Source organism: Pygoscelis adeliae, unplaced genomic scaffold (genome assembly GCF_000699105.1).
Source record: "Pygoscelis adeliae isolate BGI_AS28 unplaced genomic scaffold, ASM69910v1 Scaffold318, whole genome shotgun sequence".
In the NCBI taxonomy this organism is placed as follows: domain Eukaryota; kingdom Metazoa; phylum Chordata; class Aves; order Sphenisciformes; family Spheniscidae; genus Pygoscelis; species Pygoscelis adeliae.
The window spans coordinates 2,142,500-2,168,486 of NW_008825430.1; the positions used below are offsets into that span (position 1 = coordinate 2,142,500).

Consider the following 25,987-nt stretch of genomic DNA (forward strand, 5'->3'; position numbering starts at 1 on the left):
ATCAAATCAGGATTCACTTTGAGCCTCTAATGATTATATGTATCAACATTCTTCCCATATTTTTATAGTTAAGGTAACAATACATTTTGTCTACCGAGTTAGTAAATTCAACCCTATATGAACCATTCAGGTCTTCTCCTGGAATTCTTGAAGTCTCTCATATGTTTCTCCTGATTTGATATTTGCTGTGGTATTTTAAGAGGCAAAAATATACGTAAACCGTTTCAAGATTCTGATAGATACTGCAAAGGCGCCTTGATAGTTACAGCCAGAAATGATAATAGCCCAGAGACACCTCTGAAAAGCTCACATCTTGTGAGCCTTTTTGCATCCAACACATGTCAAGTTTTTTCCTGAGGTAGCCTTTTATAGGCAACCTACAGACTAATGGGAACACATATCCTTAGGGCACAGGTAACATTCATCCAACTTCATCTAGTTTATCAGGAGGGTCAGACTCCAGGTTCTGAAGGTTTGGGTTCAATTCTTGCTTTGCTACGTGCCCTTTGTTCAACATTGGGTACAACGCTTCTTTTTCCAATGCCCCCGTTCCCCGTTTCATAACAACATAATACATGCCTTCTTCAGTGTTTTTCTTGCCTTATTTATTTAAATTATGAGTTCTGTGGAGCATGATTGTGTTTTAATATGTGAACATTCATGTTTCTAGCTAAAAGCATTCTGATCTTTCTATGGGTCTCCACAGCTACAAACATAATCCAAGAAATAGCAACAAAAATATGTATTTTGCATTCTTTTGAAAACACATTCTTTCTATATGCTGAAAGGCCCCCAAAACATGCCATTCTAATCCTAATTAATAAATACAAGTGTCTGTCTGTCTGTCTGTCTGTCTGTCTATCTATCTATCTATCTATCTTCCTCTCCATCTAGACCTTTCTAAAATGAATCACATTGAAAAAAGAATTGCTTTTCCTTTCCATTTCTAGCAAAACTAATGCTTCAAAGGGACTGGTCAATTTTCTTCCCATTTTCAGAGCTACATTATTAATGTAGGGGGGGGGGAAATCCACAAAGAGAGGTGTGCAGTTTTTCCTGAAAAATTGGCATTGTAGAGGCAAAGCACATGCCAGGTGATAAAGATCGAGTCACTGGGAAAATCAGGCAGTGGAACAATAATCAATAGCTGTTTGTGGCAGTATGTACTTACTGTCATTAACCCTCCAACGAGGTCACTTGTATGTGGATCCTCATCTTTTGTCCCCAGTTGTGGAGAGTACAATTCAGTGGTTCTTAAAATCTCCAAAACCCGGTCTAAAGCTTCTGCAACTGGCATGGGACTGCTTTCTTGTGCAGCATTGATGATGTTTATTACCTAGTTTAGCATTAGACATGTTTTGAATTTAGAAGTGATTTAAGAAAGAACAGAGACACTCATCAATTACTATGGAAAACTCATTGCAAATAAACGAGATCTACAACTTTAATCCACATGTGGGAGAATCAAAATGAAAGGGATGTTAATAAAACACTGATATTTGCTACTGACTCTGGGAACAAGAGCATGGCCTTAAAGACAGCAGTCTTATTAGTGACTTTCCCGTTCAAGGCACAGCCTCAAAATGTCTCTGAATGGATTTAATATAACCTTCTCCCATTTGCCTCTCAATTTATTAAAGAGCTGATTTTTGTCAAATCCTTGAATGGTTTCAGAAGGCAGTTTACAACGCATAAGTAAGAAGGAGGAGCTCTAGTCCCTCCTTCACATAGGCAAGACCCTTAAAAAGGGTCATGCAATGGCTGACCAGATGGAGGGCACTCTACTAAGCAGGCTTGGGAGAACTTTGTTCAGAGCATCTGGGTTTTTGGAGCTCCACCAGTGGGCAGGTGGAACGGGGGAAGAAGTGGCACCAGAGGCCAGCGCTGCCTTGCTCCTCAGTCTGGATGCTGTACTGGAGCCTTGTGCTCCGGTATTCCAGTACAGCACAACTGACAACAGCTAGTGACGGTGCACATTACCTTGGTGATGGGTGCTTCAATAGTCATGGAATGTATCCTGGCCATAGAAGAGTGCCGCCTTTGTGAGCTGCCTGTGTGGAAAACAAAGCAGAATTTGTATCCTGATTTCAGAGACGAGGCATGACAGGAGGATTCAGCCAAGAAATCTTGATTCATTTTCTGAACTGCTTACCCTGCTGTATCCATCAGAGGCAATCTATTGCAGAATACATACACATGCTTGTTATGCTGGGGGCACGCAGGTGCAAAGAGATGCTTGGTGATCCACTGATATCCCAGATTAGAGATAATAGCTATAACAGCCTGGCAAAATCACGGCTTTGGTTTTTTATTTCAACTAATTAAAATATTCAATTAAAAACTCAGTTAAAAGACTATACAGATGCATGTGTGTATAAACTGGCAGGCACAGGTAGGTAACTATTGCAGTTAGGTTATTACAGGATATATCTACCTTTGCTGCCTGGTGCAACATGACAAGTCATAATGAGTCAGCTTCCAAGCTGAGGTAAATCAGTGAAGCTCCTTTGAAGTGAAGATAGCTATGCCAAATTAAAACAGCAGAGGTTCTGGCCTATTATTCATTGGAAATTGAAAAACAAATGTTTTGTATCAGTTAGCAATTTTGGTTCTGTAGAGAAAAGGCCAAGATGGGATAATTTTTCTGGATGATTATGTTGTGCTACCTATAAAATGCAGACACATCTCTGTTACTCTTTGTGCTGAGCAGCTCTGAAGAGGAAGAATCAATGCTATTTTTGCTATACTGGAGCACGATTGTATTCTCACTGCCACAGACCTACTTCCATGTTTTACTAGTGTATGCTGCCCAGACTGTAATGATGTATGCTTTAACAAAATCATGTAAGTATCAGCAACAGTTTTGAATATGTGACTCATCTATCAAGTTTGGGGTGATCAAACGGAGCAAAATACAACACAGTGAAAAGAAAACAAAATTCATTAAAAAATTATCTTCATATTTTTATCAAGAAAAGAGGTAAGAAATGTAATAATCTGTTAGGTTTAGAGTTTGCCATTTGTACTTGAAAGTATCTGTGTGGAATCTCATGAGGTCTTCCATGCAGGACGGTTGACGATAGCCTTCCATTCTCCACTGGTTCAAAAGAAGACTCAAAGTAGTTCAAGAAAAGAAAATGGGGCTATTTGACAAATGTAAAGTTGTTCATGAAGTGATGACTTGCTATTTTATTCACGTGTGTGTATGTGTATATATACACATACATACTTACCTATATTTGTGTGTGTGTGTATGTATGTGTGTATATGTATGTGTGTGTATGTATGTATGCACATAAAAATCTGAATATATATAGAAATCAGAAAAATCTACTTGTTTAACGTACCATCACTCCCTCGTGACGTTGTGGATCTGACATCTAGCGATCCTTTCCTCCTGTCTTTGTGTCTGCAAGTCTGAATATCTGTGGAGAAAATGATATTGTACAATGACATTAAGTTGTGCCCAAGATGTATGTTAAAGGAACTGAAACTCAGAGAAAGCCTGATAGCAGCTGAGTGACATTTACCACAATGCTTCAGCAGATGAAAGCCAATGACAGCTCCTTTTTAAACTCTCGCCCAATTACGCTGTCGTGAAACCAGTCATGCTCTCTGGCAGAACATGCCTAAGTGTTTTTGCAGAAGGGATCTAACGGTGTGGAGGGAAAACTTCCTCTCTTGACACAGTCACACAATTGTAGTTGTGAATACAACTTGTGCAACACACCTGAGTTCACTCAAGTAACAACTGCCACAAAGAACTGGTGGACCAAAGTAGACTACACGCTTGCAAACTAGGCAATGTATCCTAGGTCCCTTACAGACTCCAACAGATACAACCTGTGCTACCAAGGCTACAATTAACAAGTACCTGCAGCATGGATGCCAAGGATGTCTTAATTGAAGCGTTGATATGTGGGATGAGGGTGAATGGTAGTGCTGGTCATCCTCATTTCCACCCCCATGCACGTACCCCACAATACAGTTAAAAGCAATGTAAACATACATGCCACTAGCCACAGACCAGCCACAGCAACGTGACGACTAGACAGCATCCTTCTTATTTCTGATTTTGGCACAGGGATCCACTACCTACAACTAAGATGAGGCACTGAATCCAGCAATACCACAATACCAACTCGGGGCCCTATTATTGTGTTTTCAAGGGTGGGCTGCTTTATATCACTTCTAAACCAAACGAGGCAGGTAGAGAGGGCTTGTATTTATTTTCCTGCCTTTTGAGCTGGATTCCCAGCTTATCGCTAGCTAAATAGTACTGTTCAGACTGTCCTCTGCAACTGTGGTTTTCAGTCAGATCACTAACAATGGGCTTTATTCTTTCCCCAGGTACGTTCTCCGCTTATTAGGACAGAAGAGATGTGTCATACCTGTCTGAGATTCAGCCTGAACACGTTCACATGTCTTCTCCGCCTACAATTTAGTATGAGAAATCCAGTTAGTCAGAACTTTCCCATTATTTTGTAATATTTAGCGCTCAAACTAAAGCAAGCATAGCACTATTTTCACTTACCTTATTGTTGTCATTGCACAGTCTACTAATTGACACATAGTGTCTAATCCTTCTGTAGGCAAAAAACAGTGTATTAATTCCCATCCGAACCTCAGATGTAATTCAGTGCTGATACACAAAATGGGTAAGAGCAACAAATTAATATAGGACAAATCCTGTTCTGGCAGGAAGGCTCAAGTGAGAATGGAAAAGCCCCACAGTTCTGCACATGATGGGGAATACAAAATGGAAGCATCTTTTGCAAAGATTGTCCCCTCCTTTTTCTCTCTGCCCCCTTTCCCCCCCAGCTTCTTCTGGGCTACTATAGGATGTTTCAGGTATGATATAAACGCGAAACATGCAACAGTGCAGTCCAACAATCAAAACCTTCTATAGGATTTAGGGATAGAGCAATCAAACTGAAAACTACACCCTTGATTACCGGGAAACTTTCTAAGCCAGCTTCAAATGGGCTTAGACTGTTTCCTAAGTTGCAATGTATGTAATACATATTGGTCTTACAAGTCCGGCATCTTAAGCTGAAAAGATGTTTTCACTCTATTGATGGAGAGTGGGGAACATGAATTACTTCCAGGGATGAAATCAACCCACAACATTTTTTTTTAGGAAGTAACTGCATGAAGAAGCTGCATTTGGCCTTTCCTTCATGAAGACACACCTTTCTAAACGATTGTCTCTGCCAAGTCTGGAGGATGATGTGCCATGCTTTTAATTAATGTTTGTGTTGCCTTAGAGGGCTTTGAAACTACTACTGCATGCAATCTGATCCACTTTCTTTCCCAATATAGTATAGAAGGACTCATCATAAATGTACCAGTAACTAATATATACCTGTGTGCTCCAAATGCTCCATTTGGGGACCAAGTGGAAGTTGCACAAAAATCAGAGACATGCTTGAATTTTGACCAGGATCAAAGCACACCATGACCTCATCACATAAAGACACTCGGCAACAGCCATGAGTAGGTGGGCACGGAGGGACATAGTACAGGTGCACAGTGGAACAGGACATAGGTCCTGGTGGTCCCAACACAACGCACAGAAAGAGAAGAGGGTGCATTCGCACTTCAGGGAGTATTAAAAGAGTAAGAGTCACAAGTGAGTACATCTGGATCTTTGGCTCCTTTTTGGGGAGAATTAGGAGAATTTCACTTTCCCTGCACACAGCATGTAAAGTGATTTTGCCCCAAGGAATTAAATGCAGAGGTCTGAGGCTCCCTTCCTTGCATAAGTTTCCTTTATTCTCAGCAACAGGATAATCCAATGTCTGCTGAAAGCAACTGAACTCTAAACTGAGTCTTGATTCAGACCTAAATCATGGCTTTAGCCTTCATACTTACCCTCCCTGTCCGATGACAGGTAGTATCTTCACATTTTGTTGTATGCTATCTCCATTTTTGTTTTTCGCATAGTACATTCCTTGCCATTCCTGAAAAAGGAATTCAAGTGGAAGGAAGTTCAGATAAAACAGGAAGAGAAGCTGTAGCTTCATACCTTTTGTCATTGAAAGCTGTCTTACAATACAAAACCAGCCAGGACTGGTTAAACTGTGCTTACCCTGAAATTTCTCCCCTGTAACTAACCCGTAAGTCACTGTGTTGCTGCCAATGCATGGAGAATTTCCAGAAGGGCAACCTGTGAGTGTCCTGATGGCAACAGCCGAACCTCAGGTGCTGTGGGAATCAGAACCACATATTCTCTTCCCAATCCTACCTCAATGGTGTTGGGGGTCACTGGGGAGAGACCTGGCAAAGACCCCTGCAAGAGCGAGAGCCCCTGCCTGGAACAAGAGTCCCCCAGAGGCTCCAGGAGCACCTGCAGGCTTTAACAGTGCGGGGCACCCCCCTGCCCTGCCCAGGACCACACACCACATGGCTGGGACTGCTACGCTGGCCTGCCTGCCTTTCTCCCTGACTGCATTGACTCCTCCCAGGACAGGAAGGTCAGTGAGAAACCATTACGCTGACCTGTCCGCCTTCAATTCTGGACTGCATCGTCTCTCCTGCAAGAGTTGGGAAGTCTTGTCATTGGTTAACTTTAAATATATCTGTGACTAAAAGCGTTTTGGTATCCTAGCACATTTACTTTCCACACTGCTAGTTCAGTCTCAAAAAGCGGCAGAGATTTATCCTGGCTTTTTCAAAGCAAAAGAGAGCCTAGTAGAAGAGCTACTGGATTCTGCCTCCCATCTGCTGACCTCTCCTCTAAAAGCACTCTGGTTTCAGGATCACATTTAAGTAGACAATTTTTAAAGTATCAGATTGTCACTGCTAGTATCATTGTTCTTTGATAAAATTCATAACTGTAAAAAAAAAAAGACATGGTGGAAAGGAATTTTTCATTTTGCAGCGAGAAGTCTCTTTTTTCCTCTGGAAATGAGGCATTTCTTTCTAGCGCAGAGCCTCATTTTCTCTTTCAATGAGACGCGGGAAATGTCCCTTCTCCCTTGTTTAAGACATGCTTTTATATGAAATACTGTTAAAGCAATCACTTTTGGTATCTGGAGATTTTAAATCCAGAAGGCACCACCATGGTCTAACACCCAGCCCCAAACCACCTCCCTGCAGCGGAGCCCACACCCACGCTGTGAAGTAGGAGAGCTCCCATGCTGATGCACGCAGACACGGCCAAACGCGGCTTCGGCACACGCCGGGGCACGGGCCCCTTACCTGTTGCTCCCTCCCAATTCCCTCACCACGCTGCTGCTGCTTCTCAAACTGTGCTACAAATACCGCGGCAAAGACATACCACAACACTGATGGACCTCCCCGGGTCTCCCCTTGCATGTGGTGCCTGGACTAGAGTTGCCCCCCACAGGGCTATTTAGGCAAATTCAGGGAAAGCAAGATTTGGGAACCCTGGATCTCCCCCTTTCATTTCTGACAGCAGCACAGAGGCCAGTATCCTTCCAACAGAGCCAGTCTTTTGTAACCTGGCAGCTGACAAGATTTACAATCTTGCCTACACGTTTCCACCCCTAGAGCAGTTTTTGGTGGTCTTTTTTAATAGATGGATATTTTGAGCTGGGCATCTAATAATACCAAGTGATTAATAAATAATTGATTCCATATTGCATATTCACTTAATACAAACTACCTATGCCAATTGCTGTCTTTCAGTTGAGTTCAACAGACTGTATATCAGATCTTACAAACGTATGTGAAAATACCTTCATGAGGCACATGATACGTATTTATTTATGTTAGACTGACAGATCTGACAGTCAAGCAGGCCAGAGCACAGGTACAGAGAGAACGGTTTTGCATTTATGTTGACGGAGCCAGCAAATAAAGACTCCAGCCTGCAGAGAGCTGCATGGTGACAGGCTGTGCAAAAAAAAATATGAAAGGCTTTTCTGAGGATCTGTCGGAGAAAAGAACTGTGCATAACAAATTGTGAAGCGAGCATATCTTCTCCTGTGAGCTGCATGAGGAATACAAATGAAGATAAAGCAAACATCACAAAATTCAATGCTCTCATAATTAAAAGTATGCATATCAATAGTTTCCTGACAACCAGGATGAGGCATAGATGAGTAATCGATCTCTAACCCAGGTAATAAACCAGCAATATGCACAAAGGGGTAAAGTCATAAGGTACAGATTGGATAATTCCCGCATTGAAAGTGCATCCTTTTCAAGACAGCTTATTCACTAATATGTTCTTCTTAGTCAACAGATCGATTTTTCAACTTGTGAATTTCTAAACCCTGTGAAACTGGCAGAAAATGTGTGAGGGGAAAGGTCAGCAGAATTCTGAGAAATAGGAGGTCCAAGCCAAACTCCTGCTGGTAGGTAAAGTTCTCCCAGGGATGTTACTTAAGCATATTTTAAGAACACCATATGCTCTCTCACAGAGCCTCTGTCAGCATCCCAACAGAGAAGAGCTACTTCACAAGATGTGCTGTCAGTCAAGCTCATCGTTCTGTCTACATTACAGCCACACAAGTACAGCGATCAGTCACTTCCCCAGGCCTGGCGTGCTGGCATCGAATGCAGAGTAAAAATCATAAACGGTAAAAAAAATGGTGTCACCCTTTATAGCGCGAATCAACGCTGAGGTTTCAAACTTCAGTAAGAAGGCCACAGCACAGCCACTCATCTACCCACTGAGCACTCACACATGCATAGTAAGTAATCCCCCAGTTCAGCCTTCCTTTTAGATTTGGGCTTCTTGCACTAGACAGCAAAGTTTAGCAAGCTACTTGTAGGAAACAGAGCAAACCAAAATAAACGCAAGATGTCATGAAAACAATCTCACAGAAAGTAAGGCTGAGTTAGGAAGGAATTGCCATAGACCTTTATCATACAGTGTGATCGCTCTCCCACCCCCTCTGTAAAGATAGCTATCTTGCAAATAATTCCCAAAGAGTGAGAGGAATTGCACGTCTTGTCTGATTTATCGATAGCTATCCATCTCACTTCAGAAAAAGCAAAACTAAGATAAAGAGCTTTGTGTCAAAATGCAGAGATCAGAGGCAGCAAGAATTCTAGTCAGAATTGCACATTTCATCTTAATGGATGTAATTTGAATCGTGAAACAGAAGAATGAAGAAAGTACAACTTGTTTTTTAACTCCTCAAGTATGGATGGGTGAAAATGCCTTTCAATAATGCTGGCTTCTTGCAAATTACAGCCAGCTGTAGTAACAAAAAATGGGAACTTCCAGAGAGTTGGTTTTTTTTTTTTTGCTAAGAGAAACAACATCCTGACCCAAGAATCCCTGTGTACCATGCAATTAGCAATTTTTGTGTATGTATGAATTTCTGTTTGGATATACTGAGCTTGCTCACAGCGCTATGTTTGTCAGCACAAGAGGGGAAATGCTGCAAGAGTTCATCTTCCTAAATTCCCTTTAAAGACTAGAGGTAGATTTGATACAGTTTACATTTTTCTAAAGATCAGAAAATCTTGCTTTCTCTTATTTTTGTTATATTACCGTGTTTGTTCAAAACAGAAAAGCCAAACCTGTTGACAGGAGAATATCACAGTAGTAGACAGTTGGCTTTTTTGGTATGCTATAACCTACAGTAGCCAATATATACCCTATTGTAATGGGAAGCAGTCTTCTAAATTTAGGATATTTTTATGATTTCTTAATTACAAGCCTGAAAACAACATACAGACCATGTCAGAATGATCCAGACACAAGTTAGGCACCTCTGAAAATGCTGTAACATCTTGACACAAATGATTTCAAACTAGAGCACCTTCAAAAGGCTGCAGTATTTCAAAGGTTGCTCCGCACAGTTAACCGCTACTCGCAAATACTTCCTGTGAGAATTTAATTTGCAATTCATTTTTCTATTAATATGTAAATGTAAGGCATACTACAAAATGTTCCAAAGAGAAATACAAAAACCATGTAAATACAATATATCCACCTAAAACAGCTTAAGATGTTCCAGACAGACAGGTTTAAAGTAAGTAGTATTTCATTAGCCCTCACAGTTGGAAGTCCTAGAGCCAGGAGTAAAATAAGTGCAAGGAAAGAGATGGATTAGAGTTAGATTTCTATCATTCATAGAGTAAAATATATTTCCGTTATTAAAGGCATTTTTATCAGCATGCTAAAACATTAAAAATTTGATCACTTCATATCTTGAGAATTGATGTTGTGGATTTAAAGCCTGACACGTCTAATGTATTTGAATTGTAACTTAATAAATACTCCCTCCTAACATCAGTTTTGTATTACACGCATTTACTGAAATAATTTTGGTCAGGCAACAGAGGTGTGAAGCACCATAATCCAAGCTATTGTCTATCGCTGGGATCTCTTCTAAAAGGCCAATACACGTAGAAACGAGTGACGACATTCTTGTTGAAATGCACATGCAATCTGCACCCAGATAGAGTGCAGCTTTTGTTGATGAATGCTTGTGTTATTACCCTGATTTATAAAGTATGACTCATCACAACTTTGCATCAGTGCTTTTGCATCACTGCCTAGACACACAGAGTGCCATGATTCATTTTAGCATCTCCCTGCTCTGTGTCAATAACATGCTGCTTCCCTGCGGACAGTCAGTATGACCCAACTAGCTATCCTGACTCAGGTCTGAGCATGGGCCATGACGCATCTACAAATACACCAATTCCCAAATCTCTTGTGTAACCTCCATGACCTTCTTCCTGTAAGATATTATGACATGTTCAATGACATCAGAAGCATTTACACCTTATTGTCAAAATGGAAATGAAAGCTCCTAGATGGATCCTCACACTACAGCCACAGCAGTCCCAAAGGAACGTTGTGGAGCTACCAGGCAAACAGTAACGTCTCTCTGTAATGACCTCCCTAGAAGCCAGCTGCACTTCCTCATGCACTTGCTTGGTGCAACAAACATTTCTAATGGAAATCCATTAGACAGCTCCCGTGTCATTAGAGAATAAAAGATATTGGCAGTTGGCAGCTGACACTGCCTATCACCCTCAAGTGGTATTGCAAACGCCTCTTCTGATATTTTTACATTCTGAACTTGCAAATCAGCTTCCACATGTCATGCTGAAATACTTCAACACGGTTCTTTTCTCATTTACATCACACTGGATAACATGTGCATCCATCCCATTTCTCTTTGGTATTCCCACACCTTTTGCTACATACAGCCTATATTATAAAGAAACACAGCAAGTCACTTATTTTCATAAAACATGTACCTCTTCCAAGCAAGAAGACAGAAAGAAGCCCTTAAAAAATGAGCATTTTTTACTCCCTCTTCTTCTTTTGAGTAAGAAAGCTGAAAATGCTACGTGTCTGTGAAGCTGCAAGTTACATCGTGTGTCATCCCTGGACAATAACAACTTTTACAGGTAGCAAATGGTAAGTGATACAATGCCATTACTCACCTTTCCTATCTTTATGCAGGAATTAATAGTATCTAGGAAATCAGCTTTTTTTTCATTTATAGGCACTTCTGTTAATTCCTTTCCTATTAGTTCACCTATTTGATAGCCCATCACTGTTTCAAAAGCAGGATTGACATACTGTGAAATAAAAACAAACAAAAAACCATTCAACAGAATACTTAAAGCACAACAGAATCCTTTTTTTTTATTTGCTAAACCAAGGGATCTCTTTCCCAGCCTGAAATAAATCTCTGTATGTACTGCTCCTGAGAGAGATGCCTACATTTTTTTCTTTGTGAAGCAAAACAGGAATGTCCATGCTAGAAGAGTTGTGCAGAGTGTGTGCATGTGAGCAAAGAGAGGGAAATTACAGAAACAGCTGAGTATTACATATTCACAAGAGTTTAGACAGACAACATAAATTCCTGAAAACTCAGCTCTGTCAGTTCTCAAACCTATAAACCTCAAACCTACCTCAATGTTCCTAAAAATCACAAATTAGATGGTGGGATGCCATAGGAATATTAACCTTATCCATTGACAAATTCATTGTCTTACCGTGTGTAAGGGCCAACCATCACTATTCCCCTGTCCAGGCAAAGCCCAGCCAAGCAGACTGGAAGAAGTGGAATCTAATAAAGCAACTTTCTCTCGGAACTGCATGTTGCATTTCACTGCAATTCTGTGGCCCTTGCCCGACAAAACCGAAGACTGGTACCCATAGCCCACACCTTCATGACCCTCTCGCTGGCTGAGTTACAAACACAGGTCCTGTCCTAAGGGCGTCTGAATGCCTCACAACTTACAATGTTTCAGTATGAGAGAAATGAAAAGGGTGCCACTGGGTGCCACTGGACGCCCTCTGCTCCTAAAGGTTCCCCCCTATGTGAGAAAGCCCTGCCTGCTGAAGCTCCAGGACTCTTGCACATGTCGGTTCTCTCATATTCTGGGGCCGGCAGCAGAGGGACAAAATTTGGTCTGAAAAAACATATTTAAAACAACTTCAGGATGTGTTCTGTTATTTTTGTAAAAGGGATGAAGAAGGCACATCCTTCAATGAAATTGCCATTGTCAAGATTTGGGTCAAGAGGGTACAATTTATATGCATGTTATAACTCCCAGAGGCTTAGACTCAAGCTCTTTACTGATAATAAAATCACTCCTCACAGCCTTCATAGCTAGGGATGGAACTAACTCCCTTATAAAGATGATGTTTTTCAGGACTGCAGACCTAAGTACAATTTCTCTTCCCTTTTTAGAAGAAATTTTTAAGAGAGAATTACATTCAAAAACAGTTGGCCCAAGAATTCCGATGCATCAAACAGTATCAGATTTAAGCAAAAAAAAAAAAGTGTACTACCTTTATTTAAATAGAACGTCAATTAGATTTGCTTTTCAAGAGCATCAAATTAACATACAGTATTTTTGGAAAAGAATGCATACAAGCCAGTGGCTGCATTCATTTATGATATAAAAGAATCATTACAAAAAATAAAAATGAGAGTAAATCCTTATTCATTCAGAAATAACAACCTCCCTTAAAAGTGACTTGATTTATGCAAGATATTTTAAATGGAGAAAATTCTACTCTACAGCTAAACTCACGCCAGTCTTTTTAGAACCATTAAGCTAGGTTAGATTCATGTACTGTAAGAAAGAGTAAATGTAATCATGGATGAAATAAAATACAGTCAGTCCACAGAGCAATTTTCTGTACTTATAAAACTAACTGGAACAAACCTGTATTACATGGTCTTCACTTGTGATCTCAATGGCTTCTTGACTTTTCTCTAATGCTGTAAATAATGAATTACACGCCCTGGAGACATAAAAGAAAAGGCATCTGATTAAATTTAATCCTCGTAATTCTTATTCCATATGACAATAAGGTATTGCAACTCCATACTGAATATTGTTGTACTTTAATGATTAACATATTTTCTTCAGCTGACATTCTATAATTTACTAAAGTACAGTAAAATAAATACCCTTTTAAGGATGTGGCCGAACTGGCATTTTTTTGTTCATTATGTTTTTGGTAAAATTACCTTAGTTTGAATTGTGCCTGCACCTCTCCGAATTCCAGCTGAATCAACTCATTGTAACAGGCCATTATATTAGAATTTTCTACATATCTCTGCAAATAAAAGGTTAGAAATATTTCATTAATACACATTTCCGTACTCAAGGGTATGAAGCTCTGTTTTGTTTTGCTTGATAAAGAACTAAAAAGGAGTAGATACGCCAAAAATGAACACGTTGTAACACAAGCAACATGAGAAGATTATTTTTTGGGACTAGTAAAATTCTTCAGGTTACTGCGTTTTGAAAAGGTGACAGATCCTCATGGCAATGAGGTTCAAGCATTCTGCTTATTCTCTGTGATTGTCAGCATGATCAATATATAAAATTATCTAATTTTAATGAAGTTACATGCTTTCATGCTACTTATTTAAAGTAACAGTGAAAAAATTATGTTGTATCTCAAGTCATCACAATTTGAGATCATTATGAGTTTCCAATTGCTAATACCCCAAATTGTATACATAGAAGAAAGCAAAACTTCCTGACAAATATATCTGCCGTTGGATACAATTATTCATTCTGGGGCTTGTATAGCAATGACCTCAGTATCTTTGATTTTTTTTTTAAACGTCTCATATTTACCAGGTGTGAGCCTGAATGTTAAATCTTTGCTCATGTTAAACTGCCACAGACATTAATAGTTTGGGAGGGAGGACTGATTATCAAAGGTAAGCCACCACATCAAGGCTGCTAAACAAAATTTTCTACGCTTTGCCATCAGCCCCATCTCCAAGGCTCTGATCCATAAATAATTCAGAACCTGTGTCGGATTACTTATGTGCCCACTGGAATGACTCTGCACATAGAAGTACAGTTATTTTCAGGCTCTAGCATTTCCTGTATTAGGACCTTACTACAAATAAGCAAATAGGTGCAAATGGATTGTGATGGAATAGCAAAAAATCTAGTGAGCATGCAACCAAGTAATCACACTGTAAACCATGCACATTTTTGTTCCATTGTCAGCTTAATGCAATGAGGAATCCACTTAACTGACACACTAATGAGCACCTTTCCTACTTAATTGGAATAGTTGCCAAGGAACAGATTCAATGTAACACTTTTCAGGTGCCTCCAAACAATAGATAATAGCACTTGACAGTGTCTGAAGCCTGTTTACAGATGTGAATTGGCATTTGATAGAAGAGATTTCCCACAGCACATTCTGTTGTTCATTGGAAACTGCTTTCTGGCTCTGCTACAGTCACTAGCCAATTTTGTTAATGTCAACTTTTCAGGCAAAGCATCATATACTTACTCTGAAATAAATGTATAAAGTAGAAAAGTCTCAGCACCACTTCTTATATTCCTGAGAATGTCCACCTAGTCAGCATTATTCTAATTCTACTGGTGCATGGTAGTTCAGAATTAGGATATATATAAGAACGAGCAGCATGAACAAGATTTACAGGTTGGATTACTGACACAAACGGTCGCTGACAGCCAAACTTCTGGATAGTTTCTTGCATGACAATTTTGAAATGTCAGAGCAACCTCATGGAGTATAACACATACATACCCTTGTGAAGCCAGCAGAGATCAGGGGCAATATTGATGACTCTTCACGATCAGCATGCCTTTTAAAGAAGGATGATAAAGTCAAAGATTATTTCTGCAATCAACTGAGACCCAGTTTCACAAGCCATTGACATACCTGTACCCCAGATGTCACACTAAAGGCTAACATGGCTAGATCCTTACAGGATCTATAAATAAAACATTTTTTTTGTGGTTTTTGTAAGCTTTCATCTTTGGCATGGATAAGCCAAAATGTTATTTTCCTTTTTGCATGTAATGAGCTGTTTACGTCACAAAAAATTAATGCTTCAAGAAAACAAATTCATTAGCTAGATTGCTGGACTATTCCTTCTTTTTCAGTACTGGATTCTTTGTTGTTTATGTTGTCCTTAGTCAAAGATGCACTTGAAATCTACACGGCCAAAGTTTTAAGAAATGACTTGTTATCTGAGTGTATCAAATCTTAGGTGGGCAACTCAAGATGCCTCAATGAGGATGGATTTTCTAGTGTTGCCTACCCAGTGCCTTCTAGTAGGTCACTTCGGGATGCCATACTCCTAAAATGAGATATCTGAATCATTCTGAAAAACCTGGCTATACTAACTGTTAAAAGACACTCCAACATATGTGAATGTATGACTGGAATCTGGAAGAAAGGCCATTATGTTAAGTTTCTGTAAATGTGCAGATGGAAGCTGGTCAGGTTTAGCAGATGGCACAATAGCTTTTATTTATGTGTGAAAGTTTTGATCTTATGGCACCTCCTCTTTTTGTTTTCCGCGCACTTGTTTCTTATGCGTGAAGAGAATGAAGCCTACTAAAGTACAAGGTTTGCCCAAGATTAAGCAGAGAGGAGGGCAGCTGTCAGAAAAATCTCCCCATTCCTCATGCCAGCTATCTGGTAATGCTGCCTCCCAGAAGCACAAAGAAAGAGGACAGGCATTCTACAGGGGGAAAAAAACCCAAAAAACAACCAACTGAACTGCAGGAAAATGAAGGAGAAGACCCTCCATATGTCATTGGCAAAATGTCAGGCTTTTTCACAAATACGCTTCTTGCAGCAAGAAAGGAAATGTGTGAAAGTTCTGTCTGTGAAATTCTATATGGCGGCTCGAGAACGCATGTGTTTAGCACATGGGAACTTGACACAGTCAACTGAGTCCCGGTGGAAGGCAAAGTCACTTCTGAAATTTTCAGTGGACAGGCATACTAGACACATCTGAAAAGTTCAAGAACGCAAGCTTCTGAGAGATTGTTACGCAGGGGGCTATTACCTTGTCCCAACACACAATGCGAACATTTTGAAAAGACAAAAATGAATTGCAGGCAAAAACCCCTTTTGAGCAACTTCCTAATTGTGAGTCAGCAAGCCCAGCTTCCAAGCTCTCCTCACTTTTGAAAGGAACTGCTGGCCCACAGAACCACAGGGGTCTTTCTCTCTGATGTACACGAAGCAGCTCTTGAGTTACTGTTTGCTCTTTTGCTCCTTTCTTTCCTCTTTCCTTTTGCGTTAGTCCAATGAGAGACAATTCTGACTGTAGAAGCAATGGTTACCATAGTCAGAAGACTTCCTGACATAAAAGCGTTGAAGATGATACACACAACGAAATCCCTTGAAATGTTTAATTAGGGTCTTTTGTTCGCTAGAGATGGTGGTGGGAAATTGGATTGTTAATGGGAAATTTCAACACCTCAGAATTGGTTTTCAGAATGAATGTTTTCTGAGAAATGGACATTCCCAAAATTGTACTTTGAGGAAATTATCTTCCATTTATTTCATTTCAGATTAAACATATTGCATTTTTGTTACTTTTACATTATTTTATGATATATAGGTAATGTTTTCAGAGGAAGGAGGAGGAGGAAAAAAGCATACGCACTGCTTTACTGAGATGTCACAATACAGTCTATTTTACTTTTAAAACTTCTGTGGTCAGATACTACTTTGTACTGATCAAATTGTTCTGTATCTTTTTCTGTAACTCAGCAGATCTCCTGTTTGTGCTGAGATTAATCAGACTGAAAGGCAGATCAAGAAAGGTTCAAACTGTTGTTTTTATTAATACCAAAACACAGATCTATGAGGCAGTCCCACAGTTCTGTACATGGTGTTGCAGAGGTTGTTTGAAACATACTCCTAAAGCCTGCAGTGATCAGGAGAGGGGAAAAAACAAACCAAACCAAAACCAAACCCAAAGTGAGACCTTGCTAGTAAAAAACTAGAGATCAAAAATCCTGTCCCAATCCTGTGGTCAAGGATGGTGAAAACTCTATATGGTATAACACATTATCACTAGCACAGTAAGAAGTTCTAATTCAAGTTTTCTAATGTAGTATTTACTTTTACAATGACAAGACTTACATTTTGTTGATCACATGTGAAAGAAAAGATATGAGTGTTTACCTTCGTACTACACCAATAATGACTGTATTTTCTGAGGGTTTCGTTGTTCTGATAGACCTTTAAATAAAAAGCAAATCATTTAACAGTTTTTTAAGTTCACATGTCAGAAAACATGACTTTACAGAATCTTCACATAGTACTTTTCTTAAAACATCTCTTTTAAATGGTTTAACAACAAAACAAAAATCAAATCCTGAGTCTGCTGGACCACTAAGAAAAGACAATAAATTTAGCAACACCCGAGACTCCATGAAAAAAAGACACAGAGAATGTGGATTAATCTAAACCTCAAATACTCTCAGTGTGGGAATAGCAAAAATTCTCCGCTCTGAAACAGCACATAATGGACACACTTGAAGGACCTGGCCTCACTCATTTAAGGAGCATTTTACTTTATTCTGGGACAGAATGGTAAAAATGTAACAAGGGGAACAGCACTGATACCTAGTCTTTACCTGACAAAGATCTTATCTAGTTACTTTAGCAAGGAGAAGAGCCTTTGTCCCAGTGCCCTGAACCCACCACACTCAGCCAGGGTACATAACCTGACCCCGCCACCCCACCCCACAGGCTGTTACTTAGTCTAGACACATTCCCAAGGGGTTTTTCACTGGAAAGCCACTGAAGCAAGGCACCACTGCCTGTCAAGTCTCTGTGGAGAGACTCAGAAAGGCAAATCCTTTTCCCCTTTTTTCGTACTTTACAGCAGTTTGCGAAGTATTTTTGGAATCAGTTTGCAACTTTGCTCTTCGTAACAGATTTTCAAATGTTGTAGGAATGGAAACGTGCACACAAAACATTGCCTATTTGCATCTGGAGTTACTCAACAGCAAGTGACATTTCAAAAAATTTGGAACGCTAATGAAGTGAATGTATTCATTAAATTGCTTGGCGGCACATGCGATCTTTGCAGTTAATTTAATGTGCAAACAAGGAACCAGGTATTTGGGAGGAAGAAAAAAACCCTAAACAACAGTTCACTATGGCAAGAAATTTGTACACTGTGGCTCCAAGCCAGATCAAGCTTCAGATATCCTAGTACACAACCAAAAATGCTGCAGCTATCAGATGTAAAGCACTGAGGTAACATTATTTCAGGCTGCCAGTGGACACCTGTCCAAAAAAATGTCAACATTCAATAGATTTTATAAAAGGGTCATATAAAAGCAAAAAAACTTTGATGATGTGTTAACTATATAGTTAAGCATTAATTACACTGAAATGGTGCTTACCTGCATAATGCTTCTGCATCAAAGTATCTGGAATGTCTGTGGTCAATAATGATAATGTCATGGTGTTTATCAAGAAAACATTCTAGTGCCGACTCAGGTGTCCTGGCAATATTACATCGAAATCCAGCTTTCTCACATGCCCAACAGAACCCGTTACTCTGGTTATCTTCTTTGGCAAACACTAAAAGTACCTGTGTTAAAGACAGACAGTAAATCATTACAGACAAGTCTAACATATACAGTAGATTCTGTGACTTTTGCCTGTTCTTAACGTGTTTTTTAAAGCCACTTCCAAGGCTTAATCCATTGTTTTTAACAGAATTGCTTTCTGCAGACTGTTACTTTTTATAATTGTCTGTATACAGAGGTGTTTCAAGTGGATTAAATAGTCTGCCAGAGCCATTTATATCCACATGGGATGAACAAGTTTGGGAAGTGGCTCTCTCGTCATTAGCTACAAAGAGAGCTGAGGTGATCAGTTGAGACTAGATGCCTACGTTTCAGACAGCTCACATGAATTAACAGCGAGTCTACTTTTCTTCACTGAAATTGTCTCACATACAATCGTTTTCTTGGGTTTTATTTTTCTTGCCAGGATCATATTCCAGAAAAAAAAAATGCCATGGTTCACCTCAGGTGAATTAATATTTAACGGTGCTTCAGTGGCATGATGAAAAATGTACTTTACTTTTCATCTCATTCTAGTTCCCCAAAGTACTGGATGCAGCCCACTCTGCGGGGTTTCTGGAAACTACAGACAGGCTGGTCAAGATGAACTCATGCAAGACTGAAATCACAAGCAGTACCTCTGTATAAGGAGTACGTCCCCATGTGACTCCTATGCAAAGCTTGCCGTGGGATTTATATCACAGAAGGAGGCTACCATGGTTGAAATCCAGAACTGGAAGTCAGATCTATGAGCCAGTATTTGCTCTGGCCTAACTTGCTGTGTAATTGCCAATAACATTAATCTCTCTGAGCCTTTTTAAAATCAATACAATGCCTACATACTCAAAGTATGATAAGGCCCAATTCCTTCTAAAATGTATTTCAAATTCTAGGAATTTGAAATACGGAAGGTACAGAAGATAAACATAAAGTCTGCTAAGGAAGACTCTCTCTGATGCGATTGTGCTTTGCATCAAGATAGTATTCTGTAGAAGAAAACTTCTTTTGCCTGAAAGAATACACAGAATGGCAGACTACAGATCCATGCTAGTGTTGATTTTCTGGATGACTCGGTATATGCAGCCTTTTGGGAAAGACGGATAACTAAACCAGCATTTGGTCTATTGTTCCAAGACACCAATCTCTCAGTAATTTAATCAGACCACACTTAAATATATGCTTTGGTCAGACAAAAATGTGGAGCATGTGTAATTCGCACCCATCCCACTGCCGTTTATCTTCTGGGTGATTTTAGGAATTCCAGTGCTGGTTATCCTTTGGACCAGGTTGGTGGAATGTCTACCAGTAAATCTTAACATTTCCATGTAGTGTATATTTTTGTAAGAATGAAGGACTTCGTACTCATTTAGTTCAGATTCCTTTTATAGCAACCTGCAAAACTGTTTGCAAAAACATGTCATAGTTTGGGCTATATTTAGCGAAGTTAATTTAAACACTCTTTAAGAGTGGAAGAATGGTTTTCAGCAATAGCACAGAAAGTCAGAGGATCTGAGTTGTATGATTGACTCTGGCACAAATGTGACGTTGTCTAACTTTTCCTTCCGTCATACCTGCCAGCTATATTACCAGGATAAATTGGTAGAATTCGAGAGTGGCCTATGACTGGACAAAAGTGACACAATCATTAATAACAATAAGGGAGGCAGAAATATTTGAGGAACATTTCTGATTTATACTTGGAGAACAGCTGGATGAGGCTGTCCTAAGATCTGATGTTCAATGCTATTACTGTCTGTTCAGACAATAGCTCAGGAAGATGTTGAACTGCAGTTCTTGAAGACAGACATTTTCAAATTATCAGGTCCAGATTACTTTCACTCAGGAGTTTTGTAATTACTGACTGAGGAACATCTTGGATTATTAAAGGTTCAGTATGCCTTGGGATACAGGAGAATTTTCAGAGGAAGTCCAAAGGAGTCATGTATCTGCAAACCTCATAGCCATCCCAGACAAAATAAGGGGACAACTGACATACAACCTTTATTAATAAAGAGATAAAGGAGCATGAATTAAAGCCAGTCAAAAATTAATAACAAAAAAACATACTTTGCCAAGCTCACTTCATATCTTTTGTGACGATATGGCAAGTTGGGTTGATGCTAGTAATAATGCTGGTGTAATAGACCTTGACAGGACATTTGGCTTATTATCATTTTGATGAGATTTTGATTGAGAATTGACTACCAGTAAAATACAAAACAAAGCACACACTAAATTGATTACAAGCTAACTGATAGCGGAAAGAACTACAGATAGCTCTATTTTTATGAACTGAGAGATGTTTGGAGAAAAGACTTAGGCAGGATTTTTAGGATATCGCATAGAATGTCGTGATAAAAATCTGTTAGGTGCGCATTATCACTTGACAAAAACGATCTGTGAAGATCTCTATACCCAAAAAATCCCAGTCATAAATTTTAAGCTAACATCTGTGATGCTTTAGAAATTAAGACTTCAGTTTGAACTGTGGTTATTACCTGAAGTTGATCTTGATGAAGTCTCATAGGGCCAAACTGCACATCTGTTACTGGTGCCTAGAATAAATAAGAAGGGATCTTATTAATACATGTACACCTAGGGAAGAAGAAAAATAAGCTCTGTTAGAGAAGACATTTCTTATTTACCACTGTCTCACAGTTATATTGCTATCATCATGAGGCTGCTTCTTCATGAGGGTCTTATTCTGCTTTTGTAATTTTATATGCTAAGCTGCATTAACACAGTTAGAAATCAACAAGCTATTCTTCAAGTCATTTTTCTATTGTTATTTTAAACATAAAGTAATGGCTTAGTCATCAAAGTTTGGTAGACAGATTGTTATTTTTCTGTGTCCTCTGTATCACTCCAGCTGTTCTGCAAAACATGGAAGTGTTTAAAAATTGCTTTTTTTAAAGTCCAAAAAAGCATTAAATCTCCAGGAGAAAGGCAAAAATACGTAACTCTGCTCTTAGAATTTCACATGTAACAGGTGCCCAAGAGTGCTACAAACACACACTACTTTCATTTCTCCAAGGGCATTTCGCTGCATTCCCTCCTTCCTGCCCAGCCCCTCCAGGGGAGGTTTCAGAACTCAGATATTTCTACTTGACGATGCATGTATTCAGCATGCAACTTTGCTTTGAAAAACCCTGCAAAAATGCTGTCATACGTCATGCTTTCTGCATGCCAGCGATTCCCACATTAGATTCTGTTCAAGTAACACAGGCAAACAGTTTAGCTTAGGATGCGAACTGAGCTGGGATCCTTTCTTCTTATGTGTCACTTCAAGCAACGGAGGTCAATGACCAGAAGTGCTGTTTATCACAACTGGTTCTCTTTGATACGATTAATCATTAATCAAGCTTGAACACGAATGACTCTTCAATTGGTACGGGACGGACTTTCTAAAGTAGTCAAACACATAAATACAGAGGGAGACTCTAACAGGATTACACAGGTTGGGTTCTTTGGGAATTCCCACGAGGCAAGTATCTGTACTTTCATGTGCTTAAGTATTTTTCACCTCTTGTCTCAGAAATGAAAACTAAAAAGCAGGAATAACAATGCTCCCGATTCAAAACAGGAAACAGAGTCCAACCAATGGTCCTTGGAGTTACATAGACTCTTCAAAGGTAACTGGAGTAAAAAAGCAGAAGAAAATTATTTTTGGCAATGCAGTAAACAGAAGACATCTCTGGATTCATATGTACAAAGAAAAGATCTGTTGAGCACAAAGGTGGCTTTTTTACATTTTTGTTTTTCAAAGTAAAACCACACTTGAAGATCAGATTTACTGCTTTGCAGCCTAGGATTTCTCCAATAAGTAATTTTAAAGAATCATCAGCACGTCCCACAGAAAAATCTTTTAGAATTACACGCTCCATTCTTTCTATGACCTTACTGCTCCGTTGCTCAGCCCTCAGAGTTTCTCATGTGTGATTTTATTTATTTATCAACCTGGAAATCATCACTGCAACATTAAATGAGCAAGAAACATGAGTCAAGGAAAAATGGCAACACCGTGCCTGCAAAAACAAGCCAGGAACCAGTGCTTGCCTGTGTTATTTAAGAGGGCCTCTAAAAGCTGATGTTAAAATGACATGGAGGGGTTTCAGATTTACTCTCAGTCATTCTGGATCAGATCAGCTTAGTTTAAATACCCTCCAGTCAATTTTTTTCATTTCGAGACCAAAAATCTCTCTTCAGTTGGAAAAATCAAGCTGCTTTATTCTGCTTTGTGGCCCATCATCCAATTATTCAAAATCCGCACTAGAAAACAGCAAATACTTTTGCTGATAATGCACGTAGCAGGAGGGAATCCAGCTCTTTGCAGCAGTGTTACTGGTTTTGCAGCACTGACAGTAGTAACTACTTGTCCTGAATCAGTCAGATCAGCAGAAATGCCTGAAGGACACAGAGGGAGTATATCTATTGAGTAAAAGATGCCTTTTTACAGTCACTTCTCTGACCATAACCACACTTCAAATTAAATTTTGAAACATTTATTTTGTACACTCCAGCTGCCAGCATAAAGCAGCAAGTGTTTTCAGTTTCACCGAATGATGGGCCTGAGCCGTGAGGTTCAGATCCAGAGCTGAACTTCACTGGAGTTTGGGGGTATGTAAAGCCCCATCTATCAGGCCAGTGTACCCTTGGACTCTCAGTCCCAGTCCAAGGGGATTTTTAACAAATGAGATAAACCCAGTATTGCCAGTTATTGCTTTTCCGATGCTTCTTTCTTTTAAAAAGGTTGTGAATGAATAGTCATCAAAGTATTTAAAGGACTGAGCCTGAAAAACACTTTTCTGCCAGAAACCTGTGACCATTTCCACACTGAAAATACCTGTCTATGCACCATTTAAGCTTAAGTTACAAGGACTTCCCAAATGAGATAAACTCTCTTGTTACACGTTAACTTGCTGCCCTGAGTAGAAGAAAAACCCTGGTCTGCATCTCAGCTGGAGAATTTTGGTGAACTCCAGTTAATTCTTAATCCTGTTGAAATCTGTTCAAATAACTTGATTAATCATTTCAACTTTTTGTGTGCTGCTGGTAGCACTGAGAAGTAACATGCTGATTAAGTACTGTGTCAAAAATCAAGGCTTCAGCAAGGATTAGCAGAAACTCTCAACTATCGGTGAACTAAATGAGCTTTAAAAATACCTCTAATGCTGCAAGCTTATAACAAAACCAAACCCAGCCAAAGCTCACATGTATAGTAACTGCACAAGCACAACTTCTGCTACTTCTTCCTTAAAGTTTCTTTCCTACTTGAAGAACAAAGACCCAAGTACATTTTCAGATCGATAGACACGACTTACGCATGCGACAGCCTTCCAGGCAGGCACAAACCCGTAAGAAAGCGCATGAGAAGACAGAGAGGTAGAACTAGTTGTAGGTTCCTGGAATTGATCGTGATAGAGCTGGGTCCCTCGCCAAAGAGCCGCTGGTGCATCTTCATGAGTAAGTACAGCATATGTGACTGTGGCAAGACCCGAGTCCAGGACACTTTGAGCACCCTGACTATGAACGCAAGTCTTTTGGAAAATCCTTCCTTGGCCAACAACCTTAGAGGCCAGCCTGTAACCTGGAGCCAGGGACCAAATCAAACAGATGGTAGGAAGGGGTCCTGCTGCAGATTTCTGACAGCATAGCCTGCTCTCAATTGCAGCCCCATAGTTAAACCATCCCAAGCGTGCAGACTGGCGCCAGGGCTCATGGTCTCAAAAGACATCTAAATGCTAGAATAGTTTGCAACAGTAACTAATTCTCAGGCTTTTGAAAAGGCAAATCTTTTTGGCTCATCTGTGCTAGTGCAACTTCCACAATAGCTGCAGCTCAGTTCCTCTAGGTCTGGGGAGTGAGAGGTGCCTGTAATAGCAGGCTGCAGGTCAGCAACTACCAGTTAGCTTTAATTGCAGACAGCAGCTCAGTTACTGCAGCAGCAAGTGTGTCTACACCCTCTGCTTAGAGACACAGCAGCTAATCAACTCCAGGCTACTTTAAATGCTTACACACAGCAATTGCAGCCATTTTACATTCTCTGACCCGCTGAACTACTGCTGGTAGCACTTATTTTCCCCCAAATCTGCCTTTCTTGTTTGAACACAGTTATTTTCTGTCCTGTAGAACGAGGCCTGGCCCTGGCACAAAATGAGATCTGTCCCAAGGCAATGGCATTAGCCACACATATGACAGCTGTCAATGGGGAGGTCTTCCACTGACCGCTGTGTGCAGCTTAACACTCGCTAGAATTGATCTGCATGTTGTAGCAGCTAAGTTGCAAACATTGAAATTGCTGATAGAAATACTTCATGTTTCCAATGTCCAGAGAAAAGTTTGGTAAATAAAAACAACCCAAATGAGCTTTAAAAAGACAGACCCAAACAACTGTGACTGATCTGATTAAAGTACAACAAACAATGTTGACCCGATATAACCTGGTAAAGTACTTCTCGCTATGAGTCATTCTCCACATTTTACCAGAACAGAATCTACAGGAATGGTCTGTTCGTGGTTGCTGGGTTGTTTTTTTTTCTTCCTACAGCTAACAAAACTTTAAATGAACTCGCTCAAGGAATAAATGTAGAAAGGAATAAAGGGTGGAAACAAAGCCAGCTTGATCCACATGCTCCCTATGGTGATAAACTGCCTGGCTGGCGTGTGGGACACATCAAAGCAGCCCACAGGTCTCCTATTTGCTAGAGGTCTTATATCTTGGCTTTCTCCAAAATGCCTCTCTTACCATTACCAATTGGAGAGGAGAGCAAACTCCTAAAAGGGCAGAGTCAGCCCCCAAAAAACGCTTTGGCTATTAACTCCCATGCAATACTCCTGCTATGAAGGGGCAAACACATTCCTTCTGGAGGCTGATTTTCTTAAGTCACTTCTTTTATGAAGCTTTTGTGGGATGTTTTAAAGCAGAGCCCTGCACAGCCCAAGGTAACCCTCATCAGAGCCGGGACCATGGGCTGCTGCAGCACTACCCACTCAAGAGAAGGGCTGGCCAGGGAGCTGCTGGCGTCCTGGGGAGCAGGAGTGCTCGCCTGAAATCCTTCTCCACAATCCACAACTGCTCCATCACTTCCTTTCTGTCACAGATGGGGCTGTACGGATGACAGGAATGACTCTTCGTCTGGGCATGTAATGGCCATGCACAGCCCTGGCCTCCTGCTAGTATCCCTCCCTAAAGGGC

General features: G+C 40.0%; 1 protein-coding gene across 3 annotated transcripts in view; it reads right to left on the reverse strand.

Moving 5' to 3' along the window:
- Positions 1-25,987, reverse strand: part of PDE8A (phosphodiesterase 8A) — a 158,368-nt gene that overhangs the window by 16,089 nt on the left and 116,292 nt on the right. For all 3 annotated transcript variants that reach the window (XM_009330918.1, XM_009330917.1, XM_009330916.1), the window contains exons 2-14: positions 21,291-21,347; positions 18,625-18,815; positions 17,393-17,449; positions 14,990-15,047; positions 13,434-13,522; positions 13,126-13,204; positions 11,386-11,523; positions 5,875-5,963; positions 4,535-4,586; positions 4,392-4,434; positions 3,348-3,425; positions 1,981-2,051; positions 1,172-1,336 (exon numbers count right to left, since the gene is read on the reverse strand). In XM_009330918.1, the coding sequence (XP_009329193.1) occupies positions 1,172-1,336; positions 1,981-2,051; positions 3,348-3,425; positions 4,392-4,434; positions 4,535-4,586; positions 5,875-5,963; positions 11,386-11,523; positions 13,126-13,204; positions 13,434-13,522; positions 14,990-15,047; positions 17,393-17,449; positions 18,625-18,815; positions 21,291-21,317 (1,137 nt within the window). In that variant the 5' untranslated portion in view covers positions 21,318-21,347. The remainder of the gene's footprint in view (positions 1-1,171; positions 1,337-1,980; positions 2,052-3,347; positions 3,426-4,391; positions 4,435-4,534; positions 4,587-5,874; positions 5,964-11,385; positions 11,524-13,125; positions 13,205-13,433; positions 13,523-14,989; positions 15,048-17,392; positions 17,450-18,624; positions 18,816-21,290; positions 21,348-25,987) is intronic.